This window comes from Centruroides sculpturatus, unplaced genomic scaffold (genome assembly GCF_000671375.1).
Source record: "Centruroides sculpturatus isolate CEXI.00-Female unplaced genomic scaffold, Cexi_2.0 scaffold687, whole genome shotgun sequence".
Taxonomy (NCBI): Eukaryota; Metazoa; Arthropoda; class Arachnida; order Scorpiones; family Buthidae; genus Centruroides; species Centruroides sculpturatus.
This window is the reverse complement of record NW_019384879.1, coordinates 292,771-308,990: the sequence shown is the minus strand read 5'-3', so window position 1 is coordinate 308,990 and position 16,220 is coordinate 292,771. Positions and strand designations below refer to the sequence as shown.

At 29.8% G+C, this 16,220-nt stretch overlaps 2 protein-coding genes across 2 annotated transcripts; one reads left to right on the top strand and one right to left on the bottom strand.

Annotated features, from left to right (window-relative positions):
* Positions 1 to 4,499: 4,499 nt before the first annotated feature.
* Positions 4,500 to 13,623, bottom strand: LOC111631002. The gene is made up of 5 exons (XM_023375183.1): positions 13,526 to 13,623; positions 11,860 to 11,908; positions 10,039 to 10,127; positions 9,026 to 9,119; positions 4,500 to 5,497 (listed from the first exon to the last, which is right to left on the bottom strand). Exons 1-5 carry the CDS (start codon positions 13,539 to 13,541, stop codon positions 5,407 to 5,409), a joined length of 339 nt encoding a protein of 112 aa, XP_023230951.1. The 5' UTR covers positions 13,542 to 13,623; the 3' UTR covers positions 4,500 to 5,406.
* Positions 13,624 to 13,681: 58 nt separating this feature from the next.
* Positions 13,682 to 15,153, top strand: LOC111630990 (neprilysin-1-like; the record flags this gene model as incomplete). Its single annotated transcript, XM_023375170.1, has 6 exons — positions 13,682 to 13,799; positions 13,883 to 14,013; positions 14,554 to 14,619; positions 14,690 to 14,785; positions 14,893 to 14,969; positions 15,037 to 15,153. Coding segments are annotated over 6 exons (588 nt in total), but the record flags the coding sequence as incomplete, so codon positions are not given.
* Positions 15,154 to 16,220: the final 1,067 nt, after the last annotated feature.

Sequence of the window (16,220 nt, the reverse complement as noted above, 5' to 3'; positions counted from 1 at the left end):
ATAATTCCTTTTTTTATGTGAATCCATCTAGTATTCTTGATTTGTCTACCTCAGCTGCTTTAATAGAAACATCAAGCTTATAGTCCAATAATTTGGCAGTTTGTTTGTCTTTAATAATCAGGTTTATGAAGAAAAATTTCATACTTGCAGACTTCATACTCATTTGTATTCTTGCCCAATTTGCACAACCTGGCATTACGCAGTTATCAAAGCTACTGGGCATGGTTAAAAATTAAGACAGCGTAAGCACAATTATTCCAGATATTGCAAGTTCTGACAAGTAAAGAATTTTCAGAGTCCTGCCACAAATAATCTACATATTAATTATTGACCATTTGTGACATGCCATAAGCAAAAATTTAAAAAACCAATAAGTAGGTTTAAAATTAATAAATATAAATGTATTCTAACAGTTTATGAGTTAATTATACTTTATTTGCAAAATTTCCTCAACCTTAACACAAAATAAGAAAAAAAGTGAACTTTTAAGAAGTTTGCAGGATTTCCTGGGATGAGAAGAATTTTCTGGGTTAAAGAAAAACCAAAATCCCATTTGAGAAACCCTAGTCTTCATCTATGATTAATTAAAGCTTCAGGATTCTTGTTGTACGAAGCCTCAGAAATTCCTAAGTCCCTTGCTATGGTCAGAATTGACCTCTCCTCTCCACTGTCTCTTCCAGTCTGAAAACTTACCTCTCCCTTTTAGGTCCTTACACATTTTCTCCCCCCCACAGGACAGTTCAGAACATCAATCATCAACTGAGTGAAGTATAAATGAAGACAAGAGAAGATTCCAGAAACAACAAAAGACAAGAATTGAGGACAAAAGCTACAAACTAGAATATTCTAACTTAAAATTATGGCATACAGCCACACCTCTAACTACAGTCAAGCAGGTTTTCTTCATGCAGAGCAAATTATTATTTAGGATCTGAAACTGAGACAAAAATGTTTTAGTCTTAAATGCTTATGTTTCCCAAAAACTTTTCAAATACAGTAGACCCCACTATAACACGGGTTCATATAATGCGGATTCATATATCGCGGCGAAAAAATTGCGACCATATTCGTATAAAGATGCTAAAAGAAACTCATAAAATGCGGCAAAATGTCATCACCAACTTGTGTCACGACAGGATTAGTCGAATCTAGACCAATAGTGGATATTGCACAAACCATTGAGTTTAAATGAGCAGCGGACCTACTAAAAACCATTTATTATTTAACATCAATAAAAATTATATTTATATTAATGATGTCTCCAAAGTTCAGCAAATTTTTCGCAGAAAAATAATTTATCAGAAAACATGCACGTCCCCCGTTCGATGTGCTGCTCCGCGACGAAAACAAGCTTAAGCAATCGCGACGTCGAACGGTGCACACTCGGTAAGTAATCCTACAATTTTTTGTTTATAGCGTAGTTTATACGGATTATTCCCAAAAAAATATACGTATTTTGGAAATGTTGAGTCGAATTAGTCTAGGAATCGATTAATTTTATGGAAAAAACCTTTCAAACAGCCGTAGTCCATAAACTGCATACGTGCCAAGCTGTGATTGGCTCATGTATTTAAGGGCTCATACAACATGAATTTCATAAAAAGTGAAACGTATCTACTGCGTTATAGGGGTCGACTGTACTTGTTTTTCAGGTTTATATTTTACTTAAGATAAATCTGTTTAGACATAAACAACTCTTACAGTCATGTCTATATGCATTATATTAGAAATTATGCTTAAAANCTTTCTAGTATCAACAGGTGTCGATCTGCTCCAATGAGTTTGTTGTTACATCTGCGTTTAGCCATACAAAAACTGGTGTTAATAGAGATTACCAACAGTTAAAAAAAAGAAAAAAATTCGGTATAATTCGTGAAAGAAACGAAATTGAAAAACGGTTACGTGAAAAGAAAAGCTTCGTTCATTCGAGTTTAATTAATAGAAAGATGTGACAATCTTACTTTTGCGTGACTTTCTTCATTCCTACCTGCGACCGTTCGAGCTTTAACATTTATACGAATACGGATCGATGTTTATAGATCGATCGGTATATTTTTGAAGCATTTCAAACCGGGACAGATAAATTTGTCTTTCACTTTATAGGAATGACGCGATTATCACGCAAAATAACTATCGACCTGGCTTTATCCGAGAAAATTTACTATTCCCAACGTAAGGCTTATATCATTCAAAAAATTATTCTTCGTTGAGTATTCCTGGAAGTAAATCCGAAGTTATATATTCATATGTAATTAAGATATAGTAGATAACTGTAATAATTTATGTAAACCAAGATTTATTTAGAAACTTTAATACAATAGATATATATTCCCCTAGCTATTGTTTGATGTAATGATATAATTGGAAAAATATAGATAAAGGAATATTAACAAATTTATAGAATTATTAATGAAAAATTTCATTAATATAATAGATAATAGATAATTCTTATAATGATAATAGATAATATATTTTCATTTCTACCTTAGACATTTACAAATAATAGAATCGCTGATTTTATATACGAAATTGATCTTTTTGTACTAAGAATTATTATAAATCTGTTAGATAGAATCTATAGTCAGTAGTGTCTTTCTTCTTTTATGAATAAAAACGTAATTTATCATTTTCTGAAAATGACATTGAATATCTGTATAACAGTTATTTGAAGCAAGTTTACAAAATATTGCTTCAAAATCAGGAAAAAAACCTATCATCTCTCACAAAATTTATTAAAATTCTTATTAAAAAAAGTGTACTTAAACGATTTATGTATCTTTATAAAAATTGAAATTCAATTAGATTTTTACTCAAAATGTATACAACTTCTGTATCTTGGTTTTGTGAGAGATTTAACTTCTGACTTTCCTGAAAATGCATTCAGAAATAATTTATTGATATTTCAAAATATTAAGAAGTATTGTATAGAAAACTTTTTCAAAGTTAAAATAAATTTCATATTCTTACAAATAATCAAAATTACACAATTGGTCTTTACAGTGACGAAGTTAAATTATTATTTCATTAAATACTTTTGAAGTTAAAAAATCCATCTTCAGCAACAAATACAATTACACAATGGTGCCTTGTACTTCCAATTTAATTTTTTCCAATAGGCCATTCTAAGTCTGAAAAATTTTAGAGAGTACCATGAAAGGCTCTGAGTGGGTAGTTGTCTCCAGTTGACATGGTGATCTGTATGATTATATGTAGTTAATTAACGTGGAAGTGAAAATCAAATGGAGGTCTGAGCGGCATAATTCATAATGTATTCATGTAGTAGTGAGACGTAAGATTTTAAATAATGAATTGTGAATAAAATAAAATCTTTACAAACAAAAACTTTATTCAGATAACACTGAATTCAAAACAAAGTAAACAACACAACTTGTGATACCAGCCGAGGAGCATATGCCCAATAAACACTCAGGCATTATACAGCAAGACAACAATTCTTAAACAATGAACTAAATAAACTTAAAACTAATCATTAAGTCTAAAATTTTAATTCTAAAAGGCAAGAAGAGGTTGGCTGATAGAGGGTGAAATTTCAGAGATAGAAAGATAAGTCAAATCCTTCTAAAACAAAAATGGAAACACGTGTTCAGAAACTTCTTCCTCTATCTCAAAACCAGAATTGTAATGTCTTCTAATCTCGATAGAACCTCAAAATATCTAATACCCAACGTGCCTAAGTCTCCACATGGTGAAATCGAATAAATTTCTTACTGCTCTACATGGTCCATTCAGTTGGTTTGCTTAATCTCTCACTCACACTCGTTACATATATATATATCAAAGATTCTGCATTATTACAAAAGGGTTTAATCTTTCTGGATTCTTGGACCTCACAGTTCTTTGACATCTAAAATCTCAATCTTCATTCTAGTTGGAGGGACTGGTATCCTCTCTCTCCAGCTCTCGTTGAGAATTAACTATTAAAGTTTAATTCTCCCCATTTTTGTCATGTCATCCACAAAACCTGCCAGTGCCAAACTGGTTCTTTCTTGGAAAAAGAGGGCTCAATTCCAGAATTAGAATGGACCACCATAGACAGAGAAGAATGACAGCTTTCTCATAATAGAAGGAAAAGGATCAAAAAAGGTAAAGAAAAAGAAAATTATTATTAGCACCTACAAAATTATGGCCTATCGTCATATAGCAGGGCTGTGGAGTTGGAGTTGGGAGGAACTTCTGGCCAGAGGAGTCGGAAAAAATGTGTCATTCCAACTCTCGCATTTTAAATTTACTTTAATTTTTTTATTTAAATGAAAGAAAATTTATTATATATTTATTAATTTTTAAAAATCTTTTTGTATTTTGTTATAATTCATTTATTTTAAATACAAAATGCATCAATTTAATTTATCAAATATGTAGTATTTTTTGCAGTATTTGTGTTTAGTAGTTAAATTATTTTGACGCAATTGAATTTGAATATTTTTGAATCATTCCTTTATTATCCCTGCTCTAAATAAGTACTCCATTTTTCTGAATGAGCCAGACTAATTAATCAGAGTATACATTTTTCTTTTCTGAACAACGGGCTGAAGTAGCTAAATTGCACACTTTTTAGTTGGACAAACTCTTCTGGAAGGGTGAAATTGAAATGCAAATGCTGTCAAATTTATGTAGATATAGAATTTTATTGTCCCCTTTCTCCTCTTAAGTATTTGTTAAAAATTAATTTTTTTATACAAATAAATATTAATGAAAGTTAAATATTAAAAATACTAACTATAAAAGTATTTGGGTAAACACTGCAGGCTCCTTTCAGAGTTCCGAGTAGGGTATCCCTCTAAGAGCGCCTCTGTCCCCCATAAAATGACTTGGTATTTAATTTTGCTGGAGTCAGGAGTCGGAGTCAAGTGTTTTTTTTACCAACTCCACAGCCCTGTCACATAGTAAGCAACATTGTGAGTTTGAGTCCTATTTGAATAAAATATTCTAGAAGAAAATATTGAAAGTAATTTATTTATTTCTAGTTATTAAATTTAATACAAGATGGCAGCATACAATGGACTGACTGAAGCTTGGGAAAAGCCTACAACCGTGAAGAGTGGAGAACTGTCCATTAACTACAACTCTCTGTAAAGAGGATGCTGAATGAATGAATGGAAGCATAGCCACATCTCTTTACTCCAAATTTCACAATATCTGTGTATAATTAGCCAAGTTATAACCTGATAATTAATATGGCTCTACATTTGATTATTAATATAATTCAGGCTTGATTTTCTGTATTTACTTTAGTATTATCCTTTGTTGTTAACTGCATTATTATATTTGTGGTATGTGATGACTTATGATAAAAGAGTACATATTTATATCATAATTATTATTCAGTAAATGTATTTAATAACTTTAGAATTCTTCATATAATTTTTAAAATATAAGTCAATACATTTATGAAGCAATATAATTAAAAAAATACCTCAAAGGAAACACTCTAGTAAGACCACTTTCTGTTGTTACAAATGTTGATACTATATTTTTTCTAAAATTAAAAATTAAAAAATAATTAATTTATAATACAAAAAATTATTACAGAATAAATTATAATATAAAAGTTGACAACTTGGAAAATTATTCATTAACAATTATTTCAATACACTTTTGCCGTCTTCATTTTGAAAGATAGTTTGTTTATTTGTTAATTTTGTCTACATTAATGTGATCTTTGATGGGACAGATGTGGCTTGATCCAGCCTCGTGTTCTTAACTTTCCTCCCTTTTTTTTAAAATTAGTTCTTCCAGGCTTCGTCCATCTGGACTCGCCCTTATTGGTTGGTCTGATGTGTTCTTTAAAACAAAAGGGGTAGAACCTGATTGGTCAGAAGTAATGGACAAAGAAGATATTGGGACAGAGAAGGATGAGACGGACATCTTTTGAGATTGAGTTTTTGGAGAAGGAGTAACACAAGCATGTTGGAAAGAACAAAAAGGAATTTCCCCACATCACCAAAAAAAAGAGACCCCAGGTTAATTTGCCAACCATCTCCCCTTTCTTCTAAATCCTTCTGTGAGAATTCAGAAGCAGAATAATTTTATTTTAATAAGAAATTGTTAAAATATTAAATTGATGTCAAATTTAACACATTTCTGTCAAATTCGTGGGAAGGGAAGTAAAACTTCCCTTGGGAAAAATGTTATCACACATCTCCAATTAACATCTGTCCATTTGCATCATAAATAATATCCCATCAGATGTTATGAATACTAAAATCCGATTAGAGAGAATTTTAGAATAAAAGGGGGTAAAAAGGTAAATTCAGGGCAGACACCCAAATATAAGAAACTGCCATATATAGTGAAGTGTGGAAGCCATAAGAAAAGCATAATCCTGCTCCAGCTCCACATCACCAGACTCCAAAACCCACCTATATCTCCATCTCACAGGAATTCGAATCTCCATCTGCTAAATATCATCAATTAACCTCTCTATAAGAAATATATTAATCAAGGCCAATTGTGTGACAGTCCAATGAAAGGATCAACATTTATCAATAGAGGTAATATGTTTTTATTGATGTAAACTCTCTTTCGCTTTTAGATACGGACTTTAGAAGCTATCAGTGTGTAATTGTATATTTGTATGTTTATATTCATTATTTTCGATAGACTTGAAAAATTTAATTTAATTTTTGTAAATAGTCTAAACTTCAATTACGAAGAAAATACATCCTGAGTTATCACAAAAATCATTAAATTTTGTTTTAATTTGTTAAACTGATCTCATTCTTGATTTCAAATATAAGCCAAAGCCTTATCGGGAGTCCACAATCCCTCCCCCTTGGAAGAGTATAAAAATATTATTTTGCATGCCTAACACACTAATTAGGCTGGTGTCAGGAAAAATCTACAGGAAGATCACAAGAACTTCCTGTTCACAAATAAAATATTACTATAATCCCATCCAATGATACTGTGGGCAGATCTTTTGGATCTGACATTGAACATGGGTGAGAGAGAACCCTCTTAACCCCAGATTCCCACACTTCCATCTTAATTTTTACTTCTAAAAACCACCATCTTGATCCAGGATGTTACTACTATTGTAAAAACTAGTTAAGTTAGAATTAAGTTAGGTTAAGTTTCCTTTGTTTATTGTCACGTGAGACATCGTCGGTCATATTGTAAATTTTGTCTCAATTTACTCTATATATATTAGTATAATTTTGATAACTTTTTTGTTGGGAAAATGTTGCTTAACAAAAAATTAAATTTCTTAAATTTTATCTAAGCCAAGTGTTTCTCAGGAGTCAATTTTTTTCCTCGGTTACAATTTTTGCTCAAAATGACAAGAGGAGTGTTCTCAGTATGGGTCTGAGTTTTCCATAGTTCATGGGAAATGTTCTTATATTAAAAAGAATGACCTAAAAATGTTTAAAATGATTAATAAATATAAGCTGTTTTGTCCTAAAGAGCATATTGTTATTTGAATTCCTGTCCCTACTTTTTGTTGATTTAAGTAACACCTTATATTTCACATGTTTTGGTTAAAAATGTAACATTGGTATTTTTTCCAGGTATGAGGAAACTTAAGTTTGTTGAATTGCACTGGTGGGAGGTAAGGGATGCTTCTGTTGCCTGTTCCAGTTTGACATTGTGAAAATCTGGAAAACCTAATTATGGAGCATTACAGAAAGGTTGTATGGTGGTTGAAAAGTATAAAAAATAGCATTAAATAATTTATGGATGATCCATTATCATATACATTTCATCCATTAATACAATAATGTAACAAAAAGTTTATGAAAATAATAATTTCATTATTTTAAAATAAAATTAGTGTACATACTGTGAGAAGGAAATGATCACAGACACTGTACCAATTTACTGTGTGATACAATTGACTAAACAGTACAAAAACAAACGTTTTCAAACCCCTTCTGGGCTCTTCATTAAGTTCCTACAATTTTAGCTCGTAAATTTGATTAACGACTGCCTTTCAAATAACTTCGTTCTTGAGTTCGAACAGGACCCTCCTAACCCCAGCAGACGACCAGGAATCTATAGTGTCCCTTTGAGAGATAATAGATTCAATAGGGATTTAATATATATAGGCTCTACTAAAAGATCCATAGGCATCAGAATGCAGGAACATCAGGCTGATATTCATCATGGGAGAACCAGCACAGCCCTCGCAACATACATAACAGACCCGGACATAGTTGCCGACTTTACTAGGGCCAATCTCCTTCTCAGGCGCCTCCCAATGATCATCTCAAATGGTTAGTGGCGATGCACATCTTTAAATCCTCTATCAAAACCATGTGCATAAATTTTAAGGAGGAGATGCTTTTGTCGATGGCCTGGCAAGAGTTGATACACAGCACGCTTTAGCCGCTCATTATATCCGAGCAGGATGACTCGTCACGCATGCGCATCGTATAATTTTAAAAGAACTGTTCACACTCAAGAACAAAGTTATTTGAAAGGCAGTCGTTAATCAAATTTACGAGCTAAAATTGTAGAAACCTCATGAAGAGCCCAGAAGGGATTCGAAAACGTTTGTTTTTGTAGTTTAGTCAATCGTACCACACCGTAAATAGGTTCAGTATCTGTGATTGTTATATAGGTGTGGTGAGTAGTAAATTTTTTAGAAGGAAATGTATGATTTTATAACAATATGTAAGTTGTCTTGAATAAACATATCAATTTAAAATGTTGACATAATGGTATATAACAACTATTTAATACATAATACATTAAAAATCATAAAAACTTTAACAAACAATAAACAAAATGTATTGAATAAATACATAGCATTTATATATTTTTAAAGGGAGTATTTCTAAACATATAGAAAGCAATTACTCTTCAATTTCATTTTGTAAGTATTTATTATTTTGCTTGAATTTTAAAATAAATTTATTTCATTTATTTACTTTTAAACAAATGTATAATATTATAAAATGGTGTTTAAATTTTCATATTAATTTATAATTTTGAATTTAATGAAAACAAAACAGAATACAATATAAATAATCTTAAGTCATTTATATTGGAATAACTGTTTTACCTTGTTCCATCTCTTTCTTCAGATTTCCAATAATGAACAACATCATCGGTTTTCTTTTTATCAAATATTAACCTTTGTGTTAACAATCTGTCACCTATCGTAATAGCATTTCAATTCTGCATTTTAAAATTTTATTTTTACAAAATCATACTTCAAAATTCATAATAAATTACTTTTAATATTTAAATTAATTTAAATTTTTAATTATAGAAAAAATACTGAAAATGGCTTATTCTAAAAAAACAAATTATTGTAATATATGTAAAATATTATGTGACAAAAACATAGCGGCATCAATGGTGCTCCAATGTTTGTGTTTTGTTTAAATTTTCTTTGTATTGCTATCAATTATTTCTGTGTATATTAATTCTATTAATTTCATTAGCCATAGCCATCATATACCATTTTTATTTTGTAATAACATATAATTTTGTATTTTCATATCTGTAATGTTTATGTTCTACATTCATGCGCAAAGAGCAATTTAAAAATGAGTTCTATCTCTATAGTTCTAATGTTCTATCCACCATATTACCTGAAAAAGAGAGTTATATGCTGTTGATAGTACTCATCAATTAAATGTATTTACTCATAATGCAGTTTCTTAGATTTATCTATTATTACAATATCTTTGTACTTTTTTTAATTTCTAAATTATAAAAAATAAAAAAATATATATAGTAGTAAAGTCACTACAAATGATCTATAATATATTTTAACATTAATTACACTATAAGAATTAAAATTTCAACTGTTTTGAAATTGTAACCTAACTTTACTTTTGAACTAAATTTGTAGTTAAGAAATTAAAGTATTGGATTTAAAATACAGAAAATTTAAATACTCTTTATACTGAAATCTTAATATTTGTGAATAAATTATTAAAAATTATTCAAAAAATTAAATTTTTAACTTAACAATTTTCAAACAAAACTCTGTTTTTTTATGCTTTTCAAATGTGATAAAAATTGATGTTCAATAATTATTAAATGCAAATAGGAAAGATAACTTACAGTGTTCAGGATTTGATTGCAATGTGTAAGAAATATTTCTTATAATATCCTCCATTTCACCTTCCAAAACCATATCATGACAATATATCCTTGAAAAATAACAGTTTATATAAGAAAACTAAAGCATTAAATGCTAATATTTATATGTATCAGATGTTTGTAACTAAAGTATTTCTATTCAATACCCTCTAGAGAGATGCTTAGCAATCCATATGCAACCAAACCTGGTATGGCAACAATTAAGAACATGCAGAAGACATTTCTGTAAAAATATTAGTATAAAACCTCACTACTACAGCATTTTTAGTGCTGCAGGAAATATATATTTTTGATTAAAACTGACTGACAATATTTACATAGTAAAAAATACATGGAAGAAATTAAAATGGCTTCACTTTTTATTATGTCTAATCATCATGAACAGTCTTCCACTGTAGAGATGATCTTTTATTAGAAGCTATGTCTTTACAAAAATGATGAAAAACAGACATTTTAGTTTCTTCTACGTATGTTTTTACTATGTAAACATCAGAAGTTATTTTTAATTATTTGCTTGTCTTCAGTGAACTTTTTAAACTGTTTTGAATATTTTTATAGCAGTGTAGCCTCTAATAAAATTTCTCTGCAATGGAGGACTGTTGTTCCTGGTGGTTGGACAATGAAAAATGAAAATATTTTAGTTTCTTCTATATATTTTTTACCAAACAAATATTGTATTTGTACAAAATACTCATGCTGTACAGAGACTTTAACAATGCAGAATATACTGATCAATGTGGTCACCATTGTAAAAATGTAAAACCTGAAGGCAATGAACAGTATGTTTAATAGACTATCATAATTTATTCTCATTGATGCTTCTCACACAGTGGATACTGGTTTTTGAGGCTGTCAAATTTGCTAATATCCTCAATAAACCACACTCTAAGTGTCTCCACATCAAAAATCACATGGATTAAGTAAGATTCAGAGAACAAAGTGGTCAGGCAGATAAGAAACATGGACTAATCACTCTGTTATCAGTAAAATATCACAGAAACTGCTGTATGCAGCATCCAGTTATTTTGCATAAAAATAACTGACTCAAGGCATCAGTTGAAATATGGCATAAATGTTGAGCATCTCTCAGATCCTATATATAGTTCATTCATAAGACAAAGAAATTATATAGTATTATGATTACCATAATTTCCTGCATATAATCCATAAAAGTTGCTAAAACATATAGCCTGCACCTGCTTTCAAACTGATTTTAAACTTACATAATACACCCAAACTCTAGCAGTAAAGTTCAATATTTATATTTATACAAACGTTTTTGGTAGTTTTACGCCACCATCTTCAGGTTCTAAAATCTTTTGAATATAGAACAATGCTAGTTTTTATTTCTAAAAATAGAATGCCATGTGTGTTGTAGTCTTTAAAATTCAGCATTTATATGTCCCAACTGATCAGCTTTTGCTAGTGATGTGTCTGACTAAAAATACAAACAACACACAGGTTATACACAGGAAATTATACTAAATGCTGTATTTATTAATTTGTTAATAATAATATAAGCATTCTTTTAAACAGAAAAACTAATAAATAAAAACAATAACAATGAGATGTAAATTGTAATATTGAAAAAACTGAACAATGTTAACTTAATTATAATTTTTAGAATTAGTTAAAAATCAAAAAATATATTATTTTAAATTTGAATTCAATATAATTTATAATTCTACATAGTAAATATTTCAAAAATATTATAGATATCAGCAAACTAAGAATTATTAAAATAAGATTAAATTATAATATATTTTAACATTTTTTACTTACCAAGGAGCTAAAATAACACTATGAATATCATCACCTTCAAAGTTTAATCCTGCAATAGAATTTTACTTTTACGAAATTTTTGCCATATGACTTTTATAAATGGGCAAAATATATTTTAAAAATTTATAAAAATGTATGCAAAAATAATTTTGTCTTCAGAAATCAAACATTAATTAATATGTAATTTTCAAAATGTTCTTATATCATTAAAATATAAAAATATAAAATGTTTAAGTATCTGTTTTTCATTTTTAACTTGTCGAATAAAGTATGATCATCCTATCAGTGTTTCCCAAATAATATTAAAGTGCTACAAAACATTTATTTAGTTATCAACCAATGATTCTAAATGAAATAAAATAAATAAAAGTGATAAATAATTTTATTCACCAATATAAAAGGAATATATATATAAAATGAGAGAAACAAATATGCAAATTATCAAAGATTTCCTTATTTAATAGTGAGAAAAATAAAGTTAAGACAATAAATAAGCAGAAAACAAGTAAAATAGAGTAAAATAAAATTTTGTTTTTTTAATAAAATAGTTATAAATCAACAGAAAGATCTATAACATAGAAAAAAGTTCACTAAACTGTACAACCATGTTAGAAGGAATAGCACTACTTGCAAATGCAAATGTAAAATGAACAAAACAAAGAAATGGAGACTAAAACCTACAAACTATGTAATTATAATGTATGGAAATTTTGATCTCATCACAACTATGATTACAATATTTTGTAGTTGTAAATTGGTAATCATTGTATCAAATATTTCATATCATAAATTGGAAGAGAGAGAGAGAGAGAAGAAGAAGAAAAAAACAGCTCACTGTATTGATGATCAATAAAAAAACCTTCCTCACTTATTTCTAGCCATTTATACACGAGTATGAATGTTTTAGGCCTTCTTAATAGGCCTTCTTCAGGCACACTGTGGTCTGTTAGAGTGTCGGTATTCATACTCGTGTATAAACGACTAGAAATAAGTGAGGAAGGCTTTGTATTGATCATCTTAAAATAGTTCTAGCTACAAATGCATAGAAGATTACTGTATTGAATTCTTGTATATTGAGTAGTCATAAATTGAGATTACATTGTACCACATATCTTAATCTTGCCATTATTTTTGAAAAACAAATATATTCTGTTATTCATGATAGTTTTATTTGGAAAATAAATAAAACATATTTGTTTTATTGGAAAATTTAATAAATTTATGAGAACTTTTTAAATGTTTTCATGAATCTCTACCTGCTGTAAAAAACTGAACACTAAATATCCACAATAATGAACAATTTCAAATATACAGAATTTGAAAGATTCTATTACAGGTAGAACCTTTCAAACTTAGTGTGTTGTTTTTTTTTTCTTTTTTTAATCTTTCCACTCTGTAGGCATTAAGAGGACTTTATTTTATCAAGCTCTAAAGTTTTAATTTAATTGAAATAAGAATTGTCAGATTAAAAAAATATATATAAATAATCACAATAAAGAGGACAGATGGTAAGTGCATTTTTGCAAATCATATAATATTAATTAATATTATTTTAAAAATTTCTTAAGTTCTATATAAAATGAACCTTTATTACTGAATTACTGTATATAAGCATAATAACTAACTCAATTTCAGAAATTTAATTGAAAAAATATAACTGACTTACCATAATCTGTATCCATTCCATCCACACTGAGAAAATGTGTTCTTTCAGAAGGTATAACTACAGCCACACTTTAAATTAAAAAGAAATAAGAAAAAATATTANAAAACGTTTAATGGCGTTTTGACTTTATTATTAACTCGAATTTGTCTGCTTTAATTAAATTTTGAAAATTTAACTTTTATTTTTTATTTTTTCCGCCCGTTTAGATCGTTGAATTACGGTGGGATCGGAGTGGTTATAGGCCACGAGATTACACACGGATTCGACGATAAAGGTAATGATAAAAAATTTTGAGTATCACACGTATACAATGCGCGATACTGCAAATTTTCGATAAACCGAAAATCCTATTTTCAGGTCGGCAATTCGACAAGGAGGGAAATTTAAAGCAGTGGTGGAATAACGCAACCATCAATAGATTCCGAGAGAGAACCCAATGCATCATCGATCAGTATTCCAGCTACGTTCTAGAAGACACAAATTTAAATGTATCTACTAGGAAAATTTCGTCCCCGACTGAAGCGCAGCGGCGGCTGGCCAAGTCGCGTTACATTATTACAGGGTGCTAAATTAACCCCAGTCCTCACTCTTCATAAGCAGTCACTTCTTACCTTTCTTCTAAAACTTCCTTAACTTACACACAAAAAAAAATTGTGCAAAGTATAATACGTTAACATAATAAATCAATTTTTCGAGAAAAATGTAAAAAAATTCATAATATTTAAAAAACTTTGGCAAGAGCTTGATTGTATTTCCAATGTCAGGTAGCAGGCGCTCGTTTGTTTACGTGTTTACAATGCAAAATTTGACTCCCAATTTCTCCCATTTCAGTTCCAAATTTAAAATTCGGCCTCCGTCACATGTTATTTTATTGTTTCTATTAATGTATTAATGTGCAAAGTTTCGTTATCTCGCAAAACGTGTTTGGGCGATTTGTCAGTTCGAGTCGCTTCGCTTCGCTAACAACGCTTTCCTATTGAAAGTTTTTATTATTTAATTTCAATAATGACGAATACGTGTTTCTACAGGTGAACGGGAAAATGACACAAGGCGAAAATATTGCCGACAACGGAGGTCTAAAACAAGCTTACAGGGTAAGTGGAGTTTAGAATTGGTGTATTTATTTTATTCGGTGTGTTTGCTCAATATCGTTATTCGGTTCAGGCGTATAAGAAATGGGTAAGCAGAGAGGGAGAAGAGTTAGGATTACCGGGATTAAATCTAACGCATGACCAATTATTTTTCCTTAACTACGCACAGGTGAAGTATATTAACGTTTTTGATCGTCTTAATCGCCGATACTTATATTTCACCATAAAATTTCGTAGGCTCGATAATAAACAGATGTTATCGAATTTTGAAAACAGATCTGGTGCGGCTCGATGAGGCCGGAAGAAGCCAAGAATAAAATAAGATCGTCGGTACATAGTCCCGGTCCTATCAGGTATTGTACGAGAATTACGTTGATCTTTCTGTTCATTTATCAGTTACTTATTGTTTTGAGTATTCAGAGTTCTAGGGCCACTTTCCAATTCTTTCGATTTTGCCAAAGCCTACGACTGTGTTCCTGGTAGCAGGATGAATCCGGTTAAGAAGTGTTCCGTTTGGTAAAGTGAAATTTTTACAACTGAAACAGTACGTCAGTCTTCTAATCCAACAGAAAACACATCCGGAAGATCGCGTGACAAGTAATAATACAGCCTATTCAAGATTCTGTGAGATTAATCAAAACGTTTTAAAGGATATTCTTGTTTGATATTTGGCAAATATATATATATATACACACACACAATATTTGCAATCATGATATAGTGCAAGTAAATTATTACATTTTTGCTCCAATACCTAGAAAAAACTAAATTAAATATTTTTGGTGTTTACTTAATTGGTTTGGTATACTGGTGTGTTTTTAAAAAAATTAAAATTATTTGCCATCATTTCCAAAAGTTATAAGTAACAGATAGAGAATAAATAGAGAGGTTGCGGCTGATATTTTCAATGCAAAAACGTGTATGTTGGACGTTCAGCGGCACCATCCTGTAAGCCTAAAAGTTTGACAATGGTATTTGGAACATCAGTGGAATCATGCTCGATGTTCTAAACGCCATTGTCAAACTTCTAGGCTTACAGGATGGCGGCGCTGAACGTCCGACGTACATGTTTTCACCTTGAAAACGTTGACAACAACCTAATAACAAAATTTTGTGGCAAAACAGTGTTAATCTTGTGAATCGTATCAAAAAATATTTGTTAGTTTATATTTTGCAAAGCATATTAATTTATTCATTAATTTTCAGCATGTGAAAAATAAAAGAATTACAAGTATATAAAAATTTATGTTTTTTTTTTAATTAAAACCTGGTAATATTAAGATGAATATATTATTTTGATTTAGTAATTCAATTCAGCATACAGTCGACCCCCCTATAACACGGGTTCCTATAGTTTGGATTCCTATATGACGGCAAAAAAATTGCAACGGTATCCGTACAAACATGGTAAAAAAAGACTCCCATAATTTGGTAAAACGTCATCAGGCAGCCAAACTACTTTCCGCCGTCCAGCGCCACGCTACAGTGAGCTTAGGCAGGTAAATTGAGTTTACTATCGTCTGTACAGTATTATATATAAATTAGATACTGTATATATAATTATATATTAACTTAATTTATTGTAACTTTATTATAATTATATA

Bases quoted from the DNA above. Each gene is read 5' to 3' on its own strand.
- LOC111631002 (XM_023375183.1), bottom strand. The intron at 9,120-10,038 runs GTAAGTTATCTT...CTATTACGATAG, and splicing joins GCAATCAAATCCTGAACACT to GTGACAGATTGTTAACACAA. The intron at 5,498-9,025 runs GTAAAACAGTTA...TTTTAATTTTAG, and splicing joins GAAGAAAGAGATGGAACAAG to AAAAAATATAGTATCAACAT.